The 25,463-nt window shown below is 35.7% G+C and overlaps 1 protein-coding gene across 2 annotated transcripts; it reads right to left on the bottom strand.

Annotated features, from left to right (window-relative positions):
* Positions 1-1,669: 1,669 nt before the first annotated feature.
* On the bottom strand, positions 1,670-19,429 carry ASTE1_3 (Protein asteroid 1; the record flags this gene model as incomplete). Of its 2 annotated transcripts, none has more annotated exons than XM_035729769.2 (2): positions 1,670-4,825; positions 6,506-6,844. In XM_035729769.2, the coding sequence occupies 2 exons, from the start codon at positions 6,842-6,844 to the stop codon at positions 2,891-2,893; spliced, it is 2,274 nt and encodes a 757-aa protein (XP_035585451.2). In that variant the 3' UTR covers positions 1,670-2,890. The 2 variants fall into 2 exon arrangements, with proteins under 2 accessions (XP_035585451.2, XP_012798357.2); XM_012942903.3 differs by lacking the exons at positions 1,670-4,825; positions 6,506-6,844 and adding exons at positions 16,054-17,495; positions 19,315-19,429.
* Between the last annotated feature and the right edge of the window lie 6,034 nt (positions 19,430-25,463).

Here is a 25,463-nt window from a genome sequence, read left to right as displayed (position 1 = left end):
GACGTATTTAACCGTAACGTAAATAAGCCTAATTGTAGGAGAGGTGCAATAATCCGGTACTGCAATAGTGATCATTACATTGACAGCATTCCCTTAATTCTAAAATTTGCTTTATTTGGCTCACTTCACCACCTGGATTTAAACCCAATAACACTTTATTAATTCTAGTCAGATATTCATACCGAATTCACAGTCGTTATAACTTGTCTTATCATTTTCACATCATTCGGTAGGATGTTTGAACTCGCATTTATTCAGTCTTCTCATATCGTCTTTAACTAGTGTTACCAGTAACGACGTTATAATCATCACACTGCTATGATTACAATTGTTTTCTCCGGTAATCGATTACATCATATTCCCCCTCCCTCGCTCTCGTCTAATCTATTCACTTACACATTAAACTTGTGTCAATGTAGTATGTATTTAACACTATTTCTCACTAGTGAAATAAATGACTTCATACGCCATGTTACACGCATAATTATAATGTGGAACTAATCCATGTCAGATAGAGACAGGTATCTAGCTCAGATAATTGAACATGGTTGCGCGATTTCGTGGACTGTTTGAAGTTAGATACTAACACCGTTGGATGCCGGCTTAATGGTCTAGGAGTTCAGCGTTCGTGCGAGACCGAAGGTCCTGGATACGAATCGTGGATGTGCAATGCTCACAAGTCCCACAATAGGACGAAACCGTACATCCACCTTAGTCAGTCATGAACAGTGATCTATGACCTGGCACAAAACACATCGCTCCATTTTCCCATACTCTAGAACTGGTGTGGATTACTTTGACACTTTCATTCATTTAGCTTAGTCCCAATGTGTTGGTTGATGGGAGTGTTGGTAACTTGTAGCAACAATTTAGTCCTCGACTTCGCCTAAATCGTTAGGCTGTACAGCAGGTTGGTTTTCGAACAAGCATAATTAAGATCGAGTCTACTGCAATGCAAAAGGTATTTTGAATGGTGACTGCTCCTTACGCGACTTGGGAAACCTAGCATCTACCAGACCCATTAAATCCTTCGGTCCAGTCTTTGCGTCATCCATAGCAGCAAATCTCACTCGGAAAATATCTTCTATTCTGTCAGTCAAACCATGCTTCGAAAGTGCGAGCACTGTCTGCAATTTTTATTATTCGCCAAAATCCCCGTCACCAATTTGTTATGACTTTATGGCCCGCTAGTTATCACTTAATTTATTCGCCAATCAAAATACGACTTACTTGCCCTTGCACTACTATACTAAACCAATGACGTCCAACCGGTCTGATCAGACTAGCGTCCCACTGGTTCGTTGCTCGCCGCCTAGCCCATCCAGCTCAATTGAATCCAGAATGCCAACAACAGCCTCCACTATGCGAATCATTTATTTCACATATACTGGGTTTATATACCAACCAAACAGACAGCAACGCACCATAAAATACAAAATAACATTTATACACAATAAAGCCAAGAAGTGGCTGTGAAGTGAACGTGGGAGACTACAGTAACCTAATAAACTGAGTATAATTTAACAATAGTAAATGGTACAATAATAATAATCTATAGAACAAAATGAAGTATATAATAGGAGGAATATAGATATGCAGTCTAGTTACTGAAAACTTATACAATAGGAATATATATTTAATATTAGTCCATTATTAGGTTTCAGGAGTTACTCTTAATGTTGTAATCTTCACTAGGATAATAACAAGTTTCGTAAATAATCCTACAATATTTTATTCCAGACCTTACTTTAATGGTACATTCCATACACAACTAAGCCGTTTCGTTATATTGTGAACGGTTAGAGAACCAAATCTCTCAGTCTAACATAGATATGCTTAGTTTCAAATGACAGCATCCAAGTAATAACTCCAACTAGTGAACGTACACCAAATAACTCTTCCGTTCTTCAACTTCTCACACAAACAATGTCCCCTTTAACGGTCGCAATGACTAAAACAACGCAGTGAAAAAGTTGGAGTTGCACACGACACCAAAATACTTATAACCCCCCACCCTTCGTATAAGACAAGTTGTTGGAAAGCACTATCCTCTTTCTTATTTGTTTCTGAGGTTTCCTTTCAACTAGCGCCTGCATAATTATGCATGTAGGACAAACAACTGTGGTGGAATACTCCATATGAAGCCAAACGAGTATTCGTCACATCGAGGAGTTCGAGCCAGATTTCATCTCGAGACAACTCGCAACCTATAATCTCATCTATCATAACTTGAACAAAATACAATACAAGATAAATTACCTAAGCAAGCCAAATCCATATAACTCTGCACTGTCCATTTAGTTTAGTTAGAAACAAACATAAACAAATGTAATACGGAGTACTTTTAGCCCTGCCCAGGATCAACATTTCGGAGGTGTAGTGCTCTCTGAATTCGATGGTCTGGTCGTGAGACATTCATCATCCCATCCACCTAGACAACGTCAGTAAATACTTCGAAACAATCATCTAGTGTAATAAACACAAAATACATAGACACATCGACTGTTAACAATGTGGCTGGCGTTAACATGCCCAGTTACACCATAGTCAACAATTTATTATATCCAAGCAGTTGGAGAAGTAGTTTTCATAGAATATGAAGTAGGTCTTTCTGGGAACTGACTTTTTTCGTTCTTGACATCTTTACTACTTTTACAAAAATAAAGGCGTAGCATGAATTGATGAAATGTATATTTAAAATATTTGAATGATTCTAGTTATTAGGAAAATCGATGTGCAAGTATGGCATGAGAGTTTAAAGTTTCGACAACAAACCATCCAAGTGTTGCGTGTGTATGTTTATATAAATTAAAAATGACAGTTTATCAGAAATAATAAAACGAATACTAGCGTTGATAATAATAGAAACCGAACCATGAGTAAGTAGATCTCAAGAGTTCAACTTATCAATTAGGTTGAAAAGTTTGGTAAGATCTTTTGAGGCGCAATCTTCTTGTTCACGTCCAGTATTGGTCCTTATAAGCAATTTTGGAAGCCACTCATTCATAACTTTATGGAAACGTTCAGATGGATCAATATTTTGCAGAAGTCGACTAATCCAATATAAAAGACGTCCACTGGCAAATAACATCCAAAACGGATAAAAGCTTATGAAAGGATTTCTAAAATGTGAACAACTATCAAATTTATTACTATTTGACATATAAAACGGACAAAGCACCTCAATCATTGCAACTAAATGCTTTAAACCAGTGGCCATACTTTGCAATTCATTAAGTTGGTGAACTTGCTCAATACAAAAGGAACGTTTATTTACTTCTTGACAACAATTTGATTTGGCCACATCAGCACACTTATCGAGATGTGTGCGAATGGAGTTAGCGAAATCTCCATCAACATCACGATTTCTACCGAGAAATTCACGATTTGAATTCATTGCGATTGTACAACATGACAACGCAAGTGCAACAGGCGATGTCTTAATGTTTTTAGCTTCGTTTTGAGCATGAGATGAACATCTGAACCATAGAATTAATAAAATAGCCAAAGCTTGTATTTCAAGAGGCTTAAAATCTTTCTCCAAATTCACATTGAACAATTTCGAGAAAAAAGATAAGAACGACAATTCAGGCGTTTCAGCACTAGGGGGTTTCAGAGGCTTCATCGACATTAAAGTCTTCGTAAAATCACCATCCACGTTTCTTCTATACTCAGTGACACACTCATTCTCCATTCCACATAACTTTCCATTGGTGCCCAAGTGGTTTTCAAGTCCATATATAAGTCCATTTATAGCACTTCTCATCTTCGACATACATTCGTCAAGCGAACTAGGAATCTTTATGTCCTCCATTAGTAAACGAGAAAAAGCGCCATTTCGTACATACATGTGGTCAAATAGGGATGGGATTAAGTCCAGAAATCTAAATCGCCTAATCAATTCTTTCGGCCAACGGTGAAATATACTGTCTTCATCATCATCATCATTTCTCTCCAATATAGGTTTAGAAAATTTGGAAGCATCTTCACAGTAAGAACCCCGACAAGTTGTGGGATCCTGAATGCTCAAATTTCCCATCTTGCTTGACAACGAAACACTTGATGAGATATTGTGTTCAGTTGAAAAACCTAATTCACGAGCCAGGTTTTCTCCTGAACTACTTAGAACATAATCCGAAATCCCTAAACGAATTGTCTTTCCAATACCATCCCTTTCGTTTTCACTGTAAAGTGACAACACCAATGACAATGGTTCTTCTATGTCACGGAAACTTAACAGCCAGTTAAATATAGCATCGATACGTCTTTGATAGTAGGACTTCCTCTGTAGTTTAGAAGTATGGATTAGTGAATCGATGATAGTTGGAAGGCGAATATTTGATATCATGTCATTACCAACGAGAATGGCAAAAAGTGGTAACATAGGATACTTGAGTTTAGAAAACGGTCCTGAATTATTAAGAATTGAACACGACATGAAATAACATGAAGCACCACTCCGTTTACAAATAGAACAAGGGACGGATCTCTTCTTAGAATAACGTGAAATAGTTGAAAATGGAATAAAATTATACACTTGATTATTATCGTTTGGTCGATAAATAAAAAAATCAGAATCTCCACTAGTAACAAGACATTGAAGATGAACAGCAAGTTCTGCTGTACTGATATCAGCTTCACGTTCACATGCTATGTATCGAATTGAAGATTCACGCAGAATTTCAACCAGAACATTTCTGTTAAGTCGTGGAGCTATATCAATGTCCAACTCTGTGCTGCAAGTTGACTTAGCAATCAGAAGAGCTGATGAGAGTTGTTTAAAGTACTCCTTGTTCCGCTTCATCAAAGTATTCAATTTTGTTCCCTAAACAAAGCGAAAAAAGTTCATTAGTTCATACATAAAATCAATCACTGTATGTGACAAACTTGAAAAACATACCACTCAAGATGTTTGGTGTTATGTGTCTCTTTATTCATCACATTCGATCGTGAATAATTGACCATCACTCTGAGAAATATACCAATAAACTGAAAGACAATAATGAAATCATATCTCAAGTGGTGGTAAAAAGTTTTTCAATACGTATAAAAACTCGAATAACACTAAATATTTGGCTGATTAAGTACACTCACTGCTCAGGACTCAGTCACATAATAGGACCAAACGACCGTCCAGTGCTTCAGTCGTGGTTTTCAATGGTAGTGGTGGTCTAGCTTAGATTGACTTCTAAATTCAACTGGGAAATTTCTTAAATTGAATGCTTAATAAACAAATCATCCTCATATAAATGAAATAGACTTCCACGTATACAAGTGACTGACTGACTGACTGACAGCATCAACATCTTCATTTGTAGATGTCATAACTCGAGTCTCAATGTAAAACAGTGTTTAATGTCTTGTTGAAGAAAAAGCCTGAATACACAAACAAAATAATCGTTAGTATTTTGCAACATTAACATTAGCAAAGTGGGAACATTCTATGTGCAGACCATAGCGCTTCAAACACACTTTCTTATGGTTTAATTCATTAGGCAACTGTAGTATTGACCAACTGTATATAGATTTACATCTACCTGCCAAAACACCTCTGCATTGGCCGAATAGAAAGGAGGGCATTTCTTAGATTTTTGAATATGTTCCGAAAATCCTCACAACAAGAGAAAGAAACACTCTAAACAGTGCAATCACCAAACATCTCCTTGATACAGGATATCAGATAGATACCTCGCAATCTTCAAGGTGATTAGTAAGTAAACAGCCAAATTCCAGTCTTCTCAAGTTTGCTCAACTCAAGCCAGTGTTATCATCAGGCGTCAAAAACATGACTTATGTATTCAAATTCAAAATGAGATGGTTATTAATCTTTCCATGCCTTGCCTTGGTCACAAATATTCCTTCGCTGCATCCTATAATAATAATAATAATAATTATTATTATTATTATCCTCATCATTGTTTAACTCTTTCTTGTATTTATTGCATCATTCACTTGTATTTCAACTATCTTCCAAATTAACAATCTTATTCTTATATCAACTCAGCTCTACTCACTTTATTCCAATCATCACCATTTACCCAATATGTAATCACTTGTATTCAGTCTATTCAATTTATTTACACCCTTGCTATACTATACTATACTAATCTGTCTTCAATATAACTTCCATCCAACCTAACTCTCTCATGTAAGTCGTTTAAACCTATCACGTAATTATGATTCCGAATTATCACAGGTTGTAAGCAGCTGACGAGAATCAGACGAAATAAACTGAATTCATGTTATTCTGCTAGAATCTTTCAGTTCACCCCCTTTTCAAAATGATAAAGGGAACTATGTGCATCAAATCAATTATTAGGCATTTAACGTATACATAATTATAAACTACTCTAAGATGCACCGATTACTTCAATCAATTACGATATCATCTACAATAGTGATAAAATCTATACTACACAAATGCCTCAACATTTAAGTGAACTCGAAAATATGTAGACAGTTAGTTAGAAAAACAAAGTACTATGATAATGTAAGCACACCATACCTCTTTCGGATGACATCCACCGAAAACGAAAATTGGCTCCACACCACAGATACTAAACTCTTTCAACAATGACTGCACATAACTCTTAAATGCCAAATACTCTCCACCAAATTCACATCGCAAAGCAGCTTCACGATAACAGGCGGTAGCAAAGTTCTCAGCATCAATAACTAAAGGCTGGTTATGCAATTCATACACGGATAAGTTTCCACCGCTGCTTTCTATATACGTCCACAACCCTCGGATACCCATCTCTTCTAAAAGATGAATAAAACAAGACGATATGAGTATGGGAATCTTTAAAAACAATAACAAAAACGTAAGGATAGAAGAAAACATTCACATATAGATATGATGTAGATAACCTAACACCTATAATACAACTCATCAGTAAATAACTATAACTAGGTCGACAACAATTCTATAAGGTGATAAACTAAACCCATTCATTTGCTAAGCTTTTATTTTGCCTAAACTAATTCATCTTCCTTAACAACTCCAACCACTATTATTCTATTCATAGGCTTACTTTTATTACTTTTACTACACTAGATATGAAACAATTTGTCACTAAAGTGACTTGCAGATTACTACTTACCAAATAAACCAAATACAATCAATAATCCTGAAGCAACTACAATGAAAGTGAATCAACAGAGAGATGAACTTGACTCTAGAGACAACGAATAATGATCTTTCTGCCTATCTATCTCCCTACTACCAAACCTAACCACCTAACTACCTACCTATCTAGCCTCGGTGTAAACAATTAAGCACAGTTCAAATCGAAAAATATCGAGTCATCAGAATAACAATATATTTTAAAATATATACATATGCACATGTTATCATTCATCACGTCAATCTGCATCAACAACATCTGTGCAATAGCGTTGAGAGACGACGACAGAGTCTTTCAGGGATCAAGTTAAACCGGTATCAAACACTAGGCATCCACCACTATGTGACATCGTAACACCATTATCAATCAATGCAAAAAACGCCCATCAATTGCCAATCATTTTGCATATTACTCTTCTGTCATCAAGTTCATCATTTCCTGTACACGCATATTACTGCAACCAACACCACCGACAGTGAAAACCTACTGAGAAATTCCCCCAAGTTACAATACTCGTTACATTACAGTATGATAAAATTGATTAGTTAGTAATTAAAAGAATTCAAGATGGAAACTATTACATCTGTCACTGTTATGTCTACGGCTATCCTTAACTGACTTGCACTTGGTACTAAAAACCGCAAACACGACGACTGGTGGGTGATAAGGATTTACTTGACCCTCAATATAAATCAAAATCTTATATGCATGCATACACAACGTTTTCCATAGTTTATGTACAGTCAGTCAAGTTGACAATCACACTTGCAGTAGTATTTAATTAATACCAATTTATCATTATCATCAGTGAGAAGACCTGTAGAGATTGTAATATTTTAACAGTTGAATTCAGGAGTCAATCTAAGCTAGATCATCACCATAGAAAACCACCACTGAAGCACTGGACGGCCGTTTCGTCTTATTAAGTGACTGATTCCTCAGCAGCGCGCATCCTTCATCCCGGACTACGAAATGCAACCCAGCACCTTTGATCTAGCTCACATCACCTCGTCGTAAATTTAACTGTTCAAATACATAATCAATACCATACTGGTCAATTTCCACACAGACTGGATTTTTTTCATTTCACCCTATCACATAAAAAGTTACTACCCTTAAAAACGATTGCAAACAGAAAACGGATCACGTAGACGTTTACGTTTAGCGTGACACACTACCCCGTTTACCCTGTTCACTCTAACATAAACAGTATCAGATATTAGATTGTTTTGAAACACATTCCACGGTACAATAGATATTAAATAGTTGTGAGGTTTAAGTGACCCTAGATCTGACTGTACTTGGATCAGACGAATGCTCCTTATTGAATGGTTATTCTAATGGTTCACAATCATTACAGTTTAAAATTAATTTTACACACAAATTAGTCTGTAATAGTTATAGTCCAACATCTTTCGGAAGTGCTAAACACATGTATGCAATCAAATGAACAAAACACAACCACAAGTATTACGAAGAACGATGATCATCTCCAAAATATGGAAATTCTATACCGGTCGGTTAAATTACGGATGCTGCTATCCTTCTTATCGAACAGAATGTTGTTTAAAGCTATACGGTACTGCAAAGTGGTTTATGGTTCATGTAAGTATAATTACATATACACGATTCGCTTTTAATTTGAAACAAATTAGTCTACTTGTCTATCAACATCATCATCCTCGTCCTCATCACTTGACAATCACATATATGCAAACAAATGTTAGTCTAAGAAACTAACTCACATGATAGATAGACCTATTCTAGTCAACTCCAATTCTGTCTGCCTACTACTACTACTACTACTACTCAACTGTACTCAAAGTGCCACGTGCACTCTGAGAAGACAGAAGGTAGTATCTGAAGGGATCTCGGAACATGCATAGAAAAGTTCGATCTCCAATAACAACAGACTAACAAGTGGTTTCACACGACAAAAGTTATTCAATAAATATTAATATTCTCATTCAAATGATAAATAGAAAAGATACTGACAAACACCTAAGTTACATAAAAACAGTGCTATTCATCATAACAACTTCAATTTATCTGAACAAATGCAACTTACAGTTTACCTTGTTGATGGCTCAGCTACGAGGTAATTCCTTAAACTTCCAATATCACTCGTTCTGATTAACCGTTATCACGTAAATCCAAATACCAATGCGAACGAGTAGACGAACAAGTGAACACACCAATACTAAGTCGAATGAAATAATAAGATCCAAGCTTATATATTAATCGAGTGATTCAAGCAATTCACATTTAGCCTGGTGATATATATATATATATATATATATATTTGTGCGTAGGCTGTCACATGTCATCTAGCTTATTTGCTCATCATGAGTATGATCATAACGACTGGATATACAAATTGTCACTGTCCTACTACTACTACTACTTCGACTGTCCGTTAAATAAGTTAGTGGAAGGGCTTGACAAGATCAACGGTAAACAAACTGACCAGACGTACCGTATGTGCATTCATTTCAAGTATGGTCCCAACGACAAAATTGTAGATAAGACGACCATTTAGATTAGCTGATGATTAATATAAACGAGTTCTACACTAGTAATAATCACTCATATTATATTCTGCTTGTATTACACTGTGAACAAATTCAGAAGGAGAAACACGAATTATCATTATGATAATTAATGTTAACTAAGGGAGTTGGCTGACAAAATATCAGAATCTACTTTACTCACCATACTAAGATGACCATTTAATGTCTTAGCAATAATTCACCCAATGAGTTAAGATGTTGATTGCAAGCCCAAAGGCCTGCAGACCAGTAAATTTAAAAACATATACCAGTTTATGAATAAACTCGCTAGGGCAAAAGAAGGGCATGAATGTTTGTGTATTGTATTGCATTCATCGTTAAATGATCGTCACTTAGTTCAGACTACGATATACCTGACGTACACACGAATGCTTAACCTGCAAACCATTGAACTGGCATCCAACGTTATTAATGTGGATGTTCATTGTTCAGCAGGATTCCCATACTACGACGAAACAGATGTCTAATGCTCACAGGTTTTCAATGGTAGTCTAGCTTAGAACAATCGACTTGTGAATTCAGATATGAAAATACTACAATCTCTACAAATCTCCATACTGATTAAGTAACTTTAATTAATGTTAGTCAAATTTCAAATCATCATTGAGACAATCCATTTTAAGAAATATATAATGTTCATTTGGTGTTGTTTTACTTGTATCTTCCCATTGTTATTTAGAACTGCAATTGAACAGTCTCTTGTTGGCATATGTGCATCCTATGCGAACTACCTCGATATTGTCTGAAGTCATAAGCTTTATAAACGAAGATAATAATGATTAGCAGTGGAATCCAGTTTGATACACATGTTTCATCCTATTTGGAAATCGTCAACTGGATGTACCTGTATATCATAGTTGATGTTCACTCTGGCACTCGAACCCAGTACTATTCGCTTCAAATGCCATCATGTTATACATTTAGCTACTGATAGAACGAAACGCGCCTCTTCGATTCAAGTACTAGTCACTAACCATCTTTGCTTATCAATACATAATCTATTTGTAGACATGCTACTTGATACCCATATATACCCGTATATATGAATGTAGAGCTATGAAAATGATAAACAAGTTTACAATCGATTGTAAATCAATGTTTATTTGACAAGATTTTTACTTGGATACATAAAATGACTTATCGATTTTGATCAGAATGATGATTATCCAAGTTAACTATACAATCAACTTTACAAAAACACATGGTTTTACATGTAAGATGAATCCAATCCATATTACATAATAGTTTTATGCCAATATTTGAGAGTGTACATTTAGAGACAGATTAGAAATGGTTGACAAGGAATACGTTGAGGAGGTTTCCTTTCTCTAGGCTAACAGTATTTACACTGGATTTCCGTCAAACAAAACATACAGCGAACTAATTCATGCTTATCAATAAAAAGATAAAATCAGACAGACATTTTACCATCCTCTTACATAAAGAAAATGACAACTACTATGGTATGAACTACTGATATAGACAGATATATAAGTAGTATATATCACCAAACGAATGTGGAATGACTGGAAGCAGAAGGAAGGTTAAGAAGATCCTAGAAAAGTGAACGAGAACAAAGGATGATTAGTATGGAAACGAAGGAAGAATGAAGTGTGAGATGATTGTAAATGAAGTATTTACTCTCTCCAGATCTCAGATTTAACAAACAGATTCTGTACTGTTGTATTCAAATGCATTCGATTGTCTCCAATTGTGTTCATGTTCACTACACTATGTGTCATGATAATTCAAGTGTAAGATTTCATTAATAACTTGCTTATATCAACCTCTTAGAAACAATGACTATTGCACTAAGCACTGAGAATAATGCCAACAAACGGGGTGTTGGGATTGTTCGTAATGGTTTAGTAGTTGAGAACCTGAGGTCGATATTCATTGCTCCACTTGATGAAGGTATCCAGTGGACGGTTAAAACTCACTTTATCTAGAATCCAAATTACACTGATACAGTTGAATGGTTTTACCTGATGTTTAGCTTAAAATGTTATTCACTTAATTCGTTTATGATGAATGATTTATCAATCATTCCGTCATGTACTATTTTCGTGATCATGTTATTACAATGATCGCTAAAATGTCTGTCAATTTTTCATGATTGTAACTGATACAAATTAACAACTTACATGAAGTGTTGTGTCTAATTTGTCTTTCGTGATTTTTGCTTCCCTCAAGTGTAGTTTAGGTTCGGATAAATTACCACACATATTTGCCTATTTATGTCAAGGCTTATCACCGACATATTCACTGTCTTGTGTAATATGAAGATAAAAATATACCAATAGCTTTCAATTACGAATATCGTTTGCTCTGGTAGAACTTAACAAAATATTTTTTTTAACGTTACCATTGTGAATACTATTTTGGTGTGTGCTGCTGATATCGACAGATATAAGTAGTAAATATCACCAATCGAAAGTGAAATGCCTGGAGGCAGAAGGTTAAGAAGATCGAAGGAAAGAGAATGAGAACGAGAATGGAGAATGATTGGTATGAAAATGAAGGAACAACCAAGTCTGGGACAATTGATTGACATTTTGTAAATGAAGTATTTACAGTATTACTTACTTACGCCTGTTAATCCCAATGGAGAATAGGTCGCCAACCATCATTCTTCAACCCATTGTGTTCTGAGCTTTCTTTTCCAATTCTATCAAATTTTGTTCATTTTTCTCATGTCTGTCTCCATTTCTCGTCGTTATGTGTTCTTTGGTCCTGCTCTCCTCCTTCGGCCTTGATGATTCCATGTGAGGGCTTATCTTGTGACACATTTGAGTGGTTTCCTCAATGTGTGTCCTACCTATTTCCAGCGCTTCTTGCTGATTTCTTCCTCCACTGAGATCTGGTATGTTCATTTACAGTATGATTCTTAGATTTGACTAAGAGATTCTGTAATGTTGTATTCAAATGCATTCAATTGTCTCCACTTGTGTTCTTGTTCACTACACTATGAATTATGATAATCCAAATGTAAGATTTCATTTGTCAGCTGAGTAGAATTGTTTACATTGAAAAATAAGCAACTGATTTGTCAATGGAACTCAATTACATAAAGTAATAATGCACATGAAACACAACTCCTGGTTAGAATAACCGTCAAAATGGAAGTTGAATCAAGTTCCAAAATGACAGATCTATTATCAGTTGAATTGATAATAATGATAATCTATAAACATGGATATTATTTATGATTATGGTTCAATGAATTAGATCTATGCAAGGTTTTGCTTATTCATAAACGATCATTTCTGTGTGTCGAATGATGCTTATTTACAATAGATCGATCACTGGGTGATGAGCCATTTCATGTATGTCAGATCCTTCTTAGTGCAGATCGAATCCTATCGACCAAGTTGTTTACTTTATGTAAATAGATTAGTGAATGAATGAATGAATAGTTTTATTAAGATTATGTTGTTTTAAATCCATAAGTTTGACTTTGCTGAGATTTTTAAGTCGAATAATAATAAGGATACTAATATCATTGACCTAATTGTGTCACTGAAGAATTGTCAATCAATTGTCTCAAACTCCACTCTTCCTTCTGCAAATGTCAGTCAATTGTCTCAGATTTCGTTGTCCCTATGTTTCCATACCAACCACTTTCTGTTCCCGTTCGTTCCTCTTCGATCTTCTCAATCGTCTGCTGCTAGACATTCCATTCATGACTATCGTTATATACTGCTCATATCGACATAAGTAGCACACAGCACATCACAATTTAATTTTATTCATTATTATCTCCTTTATTCAACATGCAGATAATTCGTGTTTCTCGTTCTCAATATGTTTACCGTGTTAAGTGTAAATGTCTGTTATTGGAAATACAAGCGGAATATAATATGAGTGGTTATTACTAGTCAAGAACTCATTTATATGAATCATCAGCTAATCTAAATGGTCTTATCTATAATTTTGTCGGTCGGCCACACTTGCCACTCAATGCCCGTGTGTTGACGTGGAGAATAGAATGCACATATAGTACGTCTCGTAATATACATGAGTTTGTTGTTATATGGAAGTTTTATAAAACGCATAAATCTATCACTATTACGTGAACGGTAATCACAGTTTTTTATTGTGAATATAATGATCACCAGATTATTGCACCTCTCCTACAATTAGGCTTATTTACGTTACGGTTAAATATGTCAATCCCTCCAACTAACTTATTCACGGGATAGTGTTAGTAGTGGGATAGTAACAACAAATAGATATCCCGAAATGAAGGTATACTACTAAGATGATTGAAACATCTTTCAGAACTATGGTGACAAAACATAATCAATTTTATTATTTAGAAAGAATATCATGTGTAGTTGTGTGAATTTGTTCAAACAAACTGCTGTTATGGGTGGTGTTCGAAATCTGGTGCTAATACACAATGTGCTATGCGCTAATCCTCCATCCTCCCACTGACCACTTGAGCAAGGACACTATAGTGATGCAGAAAGTACATTGGGCTACCGAATGAAATGCACAAATGATCGTTCATATGTATACCACTCTAGTCCTAACGAAATTAATTGATCTATTTCTCAGTCAATGAAATGCACTTGTCCTATAGGTCATTTCTTATTGCTATCGATTGATCTTCTCATTAGGTTACTTCTGGTTGTCTCTCCATATCACAAACCTTAGTGTAAGAAATAGCATCCAATTTGGGAGGATCAACTTCCTATTTTTGAATGGGCTCAATAATATGACTGATGAAATCTAGTTGTTTCTGTCTACTGAAAGCCTTCATTAGGTGGAGCAATGCATATCGATTTCGGATTCGCAAGCACTAAACCATCACAAACAATCCCAACGCCTCATTTGTTGGCATTACCATCAGTGCCTAATACGATAATCATTGTTTCTAAGAGGTTGAAATGAGCAATTTATTAATGCTACCAACTTATTTAATCACATTTATTGACACTAACATGTGTGACTAATCGATAGAAAAATAAGCTATGAGGTATTCGCACCTAGAAAATCTAGAATAGTGATAGAAAAGTAGAAGAGATTACCACGGTTATTACAAATTTGGATTAGACCGATAGTTTTTTCAATATTTGAGGAAGTTCTCAATCTAGATAATACACATTTAATGAGAGAAATGTTTAACTGTGACCACTTTATTCATGAATTCACGAAGTAGGTTGTCATTATTATTATTGAGAAACTATCCGACGATGATTTTCAACGACATAACCGATGATCGGCAACATAGAGCCGGAGATACCTGAGTATTTATGATTTATAAAACTACTTCATACTTTTCTATGTACGATTTCAATAGGTCCATTTTAAAATTTATTGCTGAAAATACGCTTCCCATTGTGGGAAATATGCTTAACTCCCTCCCTGGTTATACCAATCTATGCAAATGACAGCTAAGATGGTTATGCATTCGTGTAAATACACCTATTACTCAGTAATAGGTTGTAAGCATATCAAGTTAGTTAGATCTACACAATTAGCTTCGGTAACAATCAAAGTAATAAAAATGTTATTATAAATATTTACATCGTACTCAACTTAGATTAGTCTTACTCTTATCATCCCATCAACCATTTCACATTAATGATTGGCTATTTGTTTAAACCTTACAGTTGATTTATAGTTTGCTATGTCATACATTGTCCCAGTAACTCAGTCAGTTGATTTAGTCAACTTGAACGTGGTGTAATATTTAGAAGAATCCTATGAATTACTAATACATGAAAAAATACCGAGTATTTACTTTGTGGACAATTACACTTAGCATAACAGAATGGATATAATCGACTCAAACAATCAAATGTCATAACAGATTTAAAGTAACAATGAGTATACCATGAATTAGGTTTTGAGAAACTCTGATCGATAATACTGAAATCATCTGAATTGCAGTTCACTTATTTATATCGAAAGTGCTTGTAACAATCACCTATATGTTAACAACAAAACCACAGTGAACACATTGTAGTGACCTACTTTTACCAAGAGAACGCAATTCATTTAATGGAAACAATCACTATTATAACCAATTGTACCAGTGATTGTTTTACTGTGTTAAAGACATCCATATTACTGCTCAGTTATCTTTCGATTGTGACCTTGCACGAGTTCGGTTACGCTCGGTAACCACGCTTGTACTCCTTTGGCACGATCTCAGTATCCTTTCGATACCACGAGATCGCCAACAAATACATCTCGACTACAGTCATCAATTGCCTTCTGATATTTGGCTTACGGGGGTATTTTATCGGTTAACTGGCACGTAGTCTTCTTGTAATGGTGTTCATGGTTAACCACGACTCGACGCCACGCTACAACATAAAGCAACACCACAGATGAAAAAAAAAAGATTTTATGAATGAAAAGAATAATATTGCAATTTGTTAATAACAATCTCGAGTTGTCAATGAACAAACATAATCACCTAACGATTACATGAAAATTGGAAAATAAAATCGGAAATATCTGAATCGACATCATATTTATTCCAACATTGTCTCAAAAGTTTTTCATTTTGCCGAATCCTATCTACAACTTTGCTTATAAATTTAAATGAATTGAATAAAACACTTCCACTTGGCATATACAACTCTGTATAAATCGTCTCCAGTATCTTCTTCCAATTCTTACTGTAATCACCATAGTGTTGTTCTTGAGATTTACCATTCATCTTCAACTGTGGATAATCAAACAGTTCACTATTCGGCTCAAAAACACTCAAATACGTGACCAATCGACCAAATATACTACTCGTCTTGTCAGTGATTGACGGTCGAGATGATTTCGTCAAATATTCACAGTCAGTATGATAATAAAATGGATCACTGGATATTTGACGGTACAGCTTCCGTAACTCAATCAGTCCATTCAAATCTTCGAAAAACACTATACACACAGATCGCACCATTCGACTGGCAATCTCATGTGCGATTCGTGTACGTATAAATCCAGCTGTCAAGTCCTCGAAACACTTACTGATATCTAGTTTCAGAGAACGCACCAAACCAACGTTATTTATAGGTCTGATTGGGTGTTTCAAGTCACGATGATTCGTCGCCATGTCAAACACATACAGTTTAGAGACCCAACTACCAGTGATACGCATCGCTTCAATTTTATCATCTTCGTCTGTCAACCCATATCTATCCATGAGATCACTTCTCAGTATCGCACTTGCATAACTGTCTTTCAAAAAACCACACGGAACGAATCTGTCCTCTTGGAAATAATTGACAACAGCCGCAATCATCACTCGAATACATGCATCTGTCATTTCAGCATCGATCACATCCACCATTTCCAAACTACTGGCAACATTGTCAACGGTCCAACTGCCATAGTACCAGGCACCATCTTGAAGATTCTTCACTACTAAGTCAGGTGTAGAGATATTTTCGACAGATGGCTCTCTATCAGAAGTAGTTGGTTCATCCGTATCCGACGATTCGGCCACTTCCGCAAGTAGTCCAGCGAGAATCACAGCACTGGCAGCATTCGCCAGCCATTTTCGAAGAGATGTGGAAACCGATTCACCAACATTTTTGTAGATGTATGCAGAGGCCATTGCGGCAAACTTCACCCAGTCTTTCTTAACAGGTATCGAATCGTCTGTGTCGGACTCAGGCATCATACTTTCGTCGAGCATCAGCATGAATCGAGTGTCGGGATCAGATGAAGCAGTGAAAGACAACTCAAAATCGAATTCGCCATCTACTTGTCGTAAACTATCAGACAGAATGTGTCCTAAATCATTAGCCAAAGTATTCAAATCCTCAGTCTTCTCAACCATGTTCTACAAAAGAAGTTCAAAATTAAGACTATAAGGGTGTGTATATTGCTGTATTCACATTGATAAAAAGGGTTGTGAAAATTTCTAATGATTTATTACAAGATAGCGAAGAATGATGACTACCTAAACTCGATATATTACTGATCCAACTAACAATTCCGCTAAAATAAGTTTTACGAAATTTCTAATATCACTACATTCATCTTCAAAGGAGGAACACATGTACATGTGGAACAGTTATCTTCTTTATAATATGAGTACCAGCTATAACATGAGAATTTTGTAGCAGTAAATAAACCCCCAAAATAAATAGCTCTGTTACTGTTCGACATTCGATGCTGACCACATTAGTTTTAATGGACTCATCTAACTGAAGGCGAGCGGTTATGCATCCGCACCAAATCACGAGTGGGAACGCCGTCCTCAACAACCCCTGCAATCGCTAGCCAGATTAGATAAGAAGACAACCCTCGATATATTGATAGCCTATCATATATATCTTCGAACTTCCTGGACTATGTCTTTTGATTTCACTTGGTAGGTACGATTCATGTTAGGTGTTACTGGTTAAAGTGATGTCAAACATCGAATACCTGTGGCATCTTCAATTTCACCTATAATACAGACATATGTTGTGATTACCACTCCATATCAAATATGCTGATGAAAACACGATTAACGACAATTGTGCCTATTCATTCTTCCAATCATCTCGATAATCAGTCGCTGCTAAATGACTGTAAACAATTGGGACTGATTTTATGCAGATATGTGGTGACATTTTACGGCAGACTCAATATTAATTTAAACACACATATTAAGTCACAACAAAGACGTAATTCAGTGAAGAAATTCTTTCACAAGTTGAAATCATGAGCCAATTGAAGCTAGACCACCATGGAAAACCTGGAAGCACTGGACGGCCGTTTCGTCCTAGTATGGGACTCCTCAGCAGTGCGCATCCACGGGGGGCGGGTTCGTGGTCTAGCTTCAATTGGCTCATGATTTCAACTTGTGAAATTTCTAAAAATCTCCACAAAACCCATTCTGAGAAGAAATTCTTCACAACCAACTCATTTTTTATAACCTGACAACACCGTATATATGTAATGAATCTCAAACTTATACACAATGTAAATATTCTTTTACTAAAGCTTATGAATAAACGACATTGTCGTAGCCTTACATACACGATGTATATATATCAACAGACATTGACTGGTTAACAACAACGATAGGAAGTCACGCATGAAATCTCATAAATTAGGAAACCTTCCTTTCAACGAATATCCCGATCGAAATTTGTAGATGCTTTAAAATATTAACCTGAGTAGAGATCATTAATTGGTTACATATTTCTAGTTAAATATTCACACCAGGTAATTCAGTAGATATAAGAAATGAGTCGGTACTGGAAAAACTGAGTTAGCAACAATGTCACTAATGAAAAAGCCTAAATAAATGGTAATTACTAAGAATAAACATCAAGCCATAAATTAAAGACAAACGTGACGACACGAAGAAAGGAGATGCGGGTGAAAAAGGAGACATTTTGGCGCATTCCTCCACTGTTCAACCCTTATTTCCTAACGGAATATTCCCTTCATTTTCCCTTTTTTGATTGCATATGTAGGAAAATTTCATCTCCAATAACTACAGACTAACAAGTAGTCTCAAACGACAAAAGTTATTCAATAAATATTAATATTCTCATTCAAATGATAAATAGAAAAGATACTGACAAACACCTAAGTTACATAGAAGAACTGATATTCATCATAACAACTTCAATTCATCTGAACAACTGCAAATTACGGCTCACCTTGTGATGGCTCAGCTACGAGATAATTCCTTAGGCTTTCTATATCACTCGTCGCCCTGGTTAACCGTTATCACGTAACTCCAAATACCAATGCGAACGAGTAGACGAACTACTGACCACTCCAATACAAAATCGAATGAACTAATAAGATCCAAGCTTATATATTAATCGAGTGATTCAAGCAGTTAACATTTAGTCTGGAGAGAGAGAGAGAGAGCTATTTTGAGTAGGCTGTCACATGTGATCCAGTTTATTTGCTCATCATGGGTATGATCATAATTTTCACTCTAAAATAATACAAAAATGGCCATCAGCGTAAAAGGACAAGCCTACGTCTGCCTAACCAAACGTCAAAATGATCCATTTCACTACATTGAAAAATTAATCTTGTAACATTGTTACATACAAAATGTAATAAGAATGTTAGATAGATAGATGTCCACACTAATTGATATAGACATTTTATAAAAACGTATAAATGTATCACTATTACGTGAACGATAATCACATCTTTTTATTGTGAATATAATGATCACCATTGCAATACCAGATTATTGCACCTCTCCTACAATTAGGCTTATTTACGTTACGGTTAAATACGTCAATTACTCCAACTAACTTGTTCAAGGGATAGTGTTAGTAGTGGAATAGTAACAATTTGTTTGTTTATCTTATCATCTTATTATATCATCCATGAAGAGCATGTACCATGGTTGATCATCACATGTGACAGTCTACGCACAACCACCTCTCTCCAGTCTAAATGTCAGTTACTTGGATCACTCGATTTAAATACACATATATATGTTTAAATGTTATTAGTTGGTTCAACTGGTTATTCCATGTTGTATTCGATTGGTCACTTGTTTGATCGCATTGGTATTTCTTCACGTATAGGCTTTGTGTGCTAGTTTTGTGGCTTAGTGATTTACTTTGTAGAATGAATAAAGCGTCGTCAACATTTTGTATTGTCTTCTGAATCCCATAGACTGTTTCGAGTTACGTAATAACAGTTGATCAGAACGAGTTATAGACGAAGCCTTTGAAGTTGTCTCGGAGATAATTCACTACGAAAATATGCCAAAACAGATTGATCAGTTGTAGTCCTAAACATCAGTAGGAAGATGTAAATAATATGCAAATGTATATTGACTCAGTTTCAGTTTTGCATTCCACTCTACCTTATTTGTTTGATTTGCCCACACGACTAATCTAACTAGCCATCACACGCAAACACACATAGATATACAAAGTGTAGCTTTTAATTATTCATTACAACTTAATACGTTTAACAATATCATGCTTATTTTATAGTGCCCAGAAGTAATCGTTGACAATGTTTTTAAACGTTTTGAACAGTGTAAACATTTGTTCCTACTGCTTGTTATACATGGTATTTCAAATTCTGAACAAATGCATGAAATTCCCATTCTTTATTGTGATTGACTCTTCCCTTATTTTATATTGACATTTTTTTTATTTGAACACATATGTATTGGTACAAAGAGGCACTGAATACATTTGCGCCACACAACTCACTTGATTTGTGTCTTGGTTGGGATACTGTCTGGGTGCCCAAGCCGAAGCAGGTGGTTTTCTTAGGAGGCCACACCCGGAGCCTACGACCTAAAGGTTTGATCCACAAGGCAGTGGAGTAACGTCAGGAAATGCGATCTCATGGTAGCCGGTGACCAACGACTGGTCCATTCGCCATTTGTTCCCTTAGGAAACTGAAGCCCATGTGCACCATTCGTTTGGAATCAGAGTTTTTCAACTACCCTAGGTGGACTCTCTGTGTCCACCGACCCGGTTAAAGTGCCTGACATCCACTTTTCGTCCTCTCAATTTCGTAAACAACACCCGTGGTGTGAGAAGTCAATGAGTAGATATTCCATGACAGTGGCTGTATAGATGTGGCCATGTGAGAGCATTTTTCGAGAGGGGAATTGAACTCTCCTTACCTTCGGTCATACCAGTGTATTAAGGGGCTCGTCCCTAGACTATATTTTTACTATGAAAACAAAAAAGATAATTTGTTTAACATAGTTGAAACACCTGATAACTATAATACTATAGGGACAGTGAAATGTCACTGAGCCTTTTGTGTTGTACAGTCTTCAAAGCATCCATAGTACCTTGATACGATGTAGGCGTAATCCACGTTGCGTGCTGACCTCGAAGTGTGGCTTCGACGTTAGCTGTTGGACAGAACATTCCTGTCCAACTCGAGCAGGCCCCCAATCATTCGATATAGACCATCTGCGTTGGTGATCTACAATACATTGCAAATAATAAAACAAAATACTTGGAAAAGATTTGAGAAATTTTCGACACAGAATTAAGTATTACACTAATGATTGATTGGAGGATAGTTTACAAACAATAAGATACAGTGACAATAATTGAGTTATAAGATAACTGTAAATTATGGCCAAGCGTTTAATAGGTAATTCCGTACATCTTTTTTCTCATCACATCCTAACACCATAAGACATTGCTAAAAATATTGGATTATGATCTACCCCATAACCGATTCAATCAATACATACTTACTATTTATTTCCGCCTGTTACTCCTAGTGAAGGAGCATTGGCCAAACACCAGCATTCTCCATTCATCTCTGTCCTGGATAGTCCTTTCAAGTTGGTATTCATTCATACGGACTGCGTTTTACAAAAAATATCACTTTTATTTTTTAAACGATTATGAAAGTTTTCAGAAGTTTGGATCTTCAGTTACCTTGGTTTTTTTGTTTTTATATCGTTCGTAACCCTTTGCATGACTCCTTCACATTTCAGGAACATTTACAACTTTTATAATTCGCTATAATGAGTCAATTTAGCAATCACTTCAAAATGATACGATTTCCTGTTCGTTTAATTGATTATTCTATACCACTTGAGCCAGCATCCAACGGTGTTAATGTCTAACTTCAACCAATCCACCAAGTTGCGCCACCGTACACCATTGTCTTCAGTGAGTTAGTGGATAAATTGGTGGTACAGCACTGCAGCTCAATCCCGTTTCACATGAGAACCAGACACCATATAGGCTTTAACGATACAATCTGAATAATACAGTTCAATTCTGTGGTGCAAACACACAAGTACCAAGCACACTAGTGAACCAATCATAGAAATTAATCAGATTCACATATTTATGAAGGAATGTAATGAAAATTTAGTTAAAGTAATAATTACACCATCAAACTCAACAATGACTGAATGAATGGAAAAATGACTAAACGTTCCAAATATAACGCAAATGGTTTTAATAACATGTTTATGTGTATTTTCAAACAATTTACCATATACCGATTTATGTACTGCGTTTTGAGCCACACTATAAGGTTGAGATTAATTGATATTACCAGATTACTCAGATTGGTAAAGATGGAGCTGGGTTCGAATTTAGGACTCAGAAGCTAGGAATTGAGCACCTCATCTACTGAAACACAGCTCCATTAATATGAACCTAATGATGAATAATTTCAATCTTATTCAATTCATTCCAGTCACATTGAGAAAACAGAACAGATAAAAAGATTGTATTGCTTTCTCCCCCCTCAGTCAACATGAATTTAATGTAACACTTTGAGTAGACGAAATAATAGTTACCATGTATTTTTTTCTAATTCAGTCATTGGTCTACACTCTTTTCGATATGTAACCATAAATTTTTGATTATATTTTGATATATCGATTTTTCAATGGTTAAGATCATGAGTCAGTTGAAGCTAGACCACCATGGAAAACCTGGAAGCACTGTTTGACGGCCAGTTCGTCCTATTGTTTTCGATGGTGGTCTAGCTTCAACTAACTCATGATATCAATGTTTACCATATCTCTTACTGTTCATGAATCACAATTAACTTTCTCATAAATGTATGACTTAACTACTTGTGTAGTGAACGAGAACATAGATGGGGACAACGAAGTGTGTTTTAATACAATATTACAGAATATCTTGGTAAAATCTGAAAATCATACTACAGTAAATACTTCATTTGCAAAATATTCGCCAATTGTCTCAGACTTTGTTGTTTCTTAATTTCTGTTCTCGTTCTCTTCTCTTCGATTTTCCCAACCTTCTACCACCAGGTATTCCACATTCGATTGGTGATACATACTATTTAGATTTGTCGATATCAGAAGTACACCCTACACTTGTCAAAGGTATCTCAGTTTATTCATTATGACTTTATATTTGTAATATGTAATCACGTTAGTTAATAGTCATAATATTGGAATGCACTTCTGACTTCTCATCTGGAATGTTCTGATTGAAGAATTTAGAAATATTGTAATTCGAATGGTCTATTATTAAACATGTTAAGGATATAGTGGTATTTTTTAATTTGTAACAGATAGGAAGGATTATATCGATAATTGTTGGGACGGTTTCCGAGAACTACGACAGAGCCTCCAGAGGTCCTAAAGGAGCCGAAGACTTTCCATTCAATCAGAATATGATGGAGCTTTCTATATTATCAGCGTGGCATGCTACTGTTAGACAGTAGCATAACATACCTCTCTGCGGATGTTGATATAACAAATACCAATATCTATGGATATCCATGATTTCATGTACATTTTGATTCTTACCCAACAAGCACTACTTCAGTCTTCTGATTTGCGACTATGGGGTTCTATACGTTCGAATGTCATAGTTGTGTACCATATTCTGAATTAATCAAGTAGCGAACGTAACAATAATATTTTTAGAACACTGACAAATCTTTTTGTCTAACTTCAGTTGAAATTACTATAATATCCACAAAAACCCCTTCTGATATTAATCAACATATGCTCACTGGTGGCTGGCTTCAAGAGGTATTTCCTGGAGTTCTAGCGAGAAGCAGTGACCAGTGGAGTTCAACTGGGTCTGTTTTGAAATAGTAACTCACTTAAGACAATGGTAGATGTGTCGCTCAATTTCGTAGATTAGTTGAAGTTAGACATTAACACCATTGGATGCTGGCCGTCTCAGTGGTCTAAAGGTTAAGCGTTCGCATGCGACACTGATAGGTCCTGGGTTGGAATCTCGCGAGGCAGGATCGTGGATGCGCACTGCTGAGGAGTCCCACACTGGGACGAAACGGCCATCCTATGCTTCCATGTTTTTCATGGTGGTCTAGCTTCAATTGACTCATAATTTCAATTATTGAAATGACTGAAATCTCCACAAAAACCCCTTCTGATACAAAAATTTTTTTGTTTTTGATCAATGATTCAAACTAGATCATTAACTTTGAAAAATTTGAACTTTTTATTGTTTGTATCCAGGTTACTTTTAATTAATTTTGGGTTGTTTTTTTTTGGTGAATCACCATTATGGAATTTTTATTCAAAACGGAATAACTTTGTGGTATCCATGTAGATTTGAAGTGAACAAACAGAATGAATGAAAATAAAACGGTGTTACATGTAATCAGTTGATCCATTGACTAACATCATCCACTATGATCAAACATTTTAAGCCTGTTACACTTGTAGATATGTATCATTCTTTCATTGGTTTCTTGCATTTACACAATATAAATGGATACGAAATTAAGAATATAGAAATTGTCAAGTGTCATTCATATCAAAGTTAAGTGTTTAGTAAGATATAAGAACTGAAGATAAGATAATCATCTTGGGATTTGGAATTTCCCATCTTTGGTGATTTGAAAGGTGGGATTTTGAGGTCCGCCATGTTTTTGCACAATTTGGGTGCCTTGTTTCGCCGTCTGTCTGGATGTTGCTATAGTTGTTGTTGTTTTAGTGTAAAATAATTTGATTTTTGTGTAGTGCTTTATTGTTAAGGTATAGTGATGAAAATTTAATTGGTATCTCCCACCTTGAAACACAGGCTACGAAGACCTAGACATGTTTTATAAAAGTGGCTTCAGTGAATTCTACATCGTGCACCGCGGACTGACAATGGAACTTGTTTGAAAAAGCGGAGACAAAGTCATTTTTGATATGACGTCTAGGTATGTAAGAAAGGTGCATAGGATTTGCACCTGTCAGTTCATCTGTAATCTTTAGTTGGGGGTTGAGAAACAGTACAACTCAGTGACTTGAGACGTAATCAGACATGTCTTATAACAAGAACTAACAGCAATCCTGATGTAGTTGTGTACGTATATTATAAGAGTGGTAGGA

This window comes from Schistosoma haematobium, chromosome ZW, assembly GCF_000699445.3.
Source record: "Schistosoma haematobium chromosome ZW, whole genome shotgun sequence".
NCBI classification, from domain to species: Eukaryota; Metazoa; Platyhelminthes; class Trematoda; order Strigeidida; family Schistosomatidae; genus Schistosoma; species Schistosoma haematobium.
Note: the sequence above shows the minus strand (reverse complement) of the source record. Positions and strands in the feature narration are given on the sequence as shown.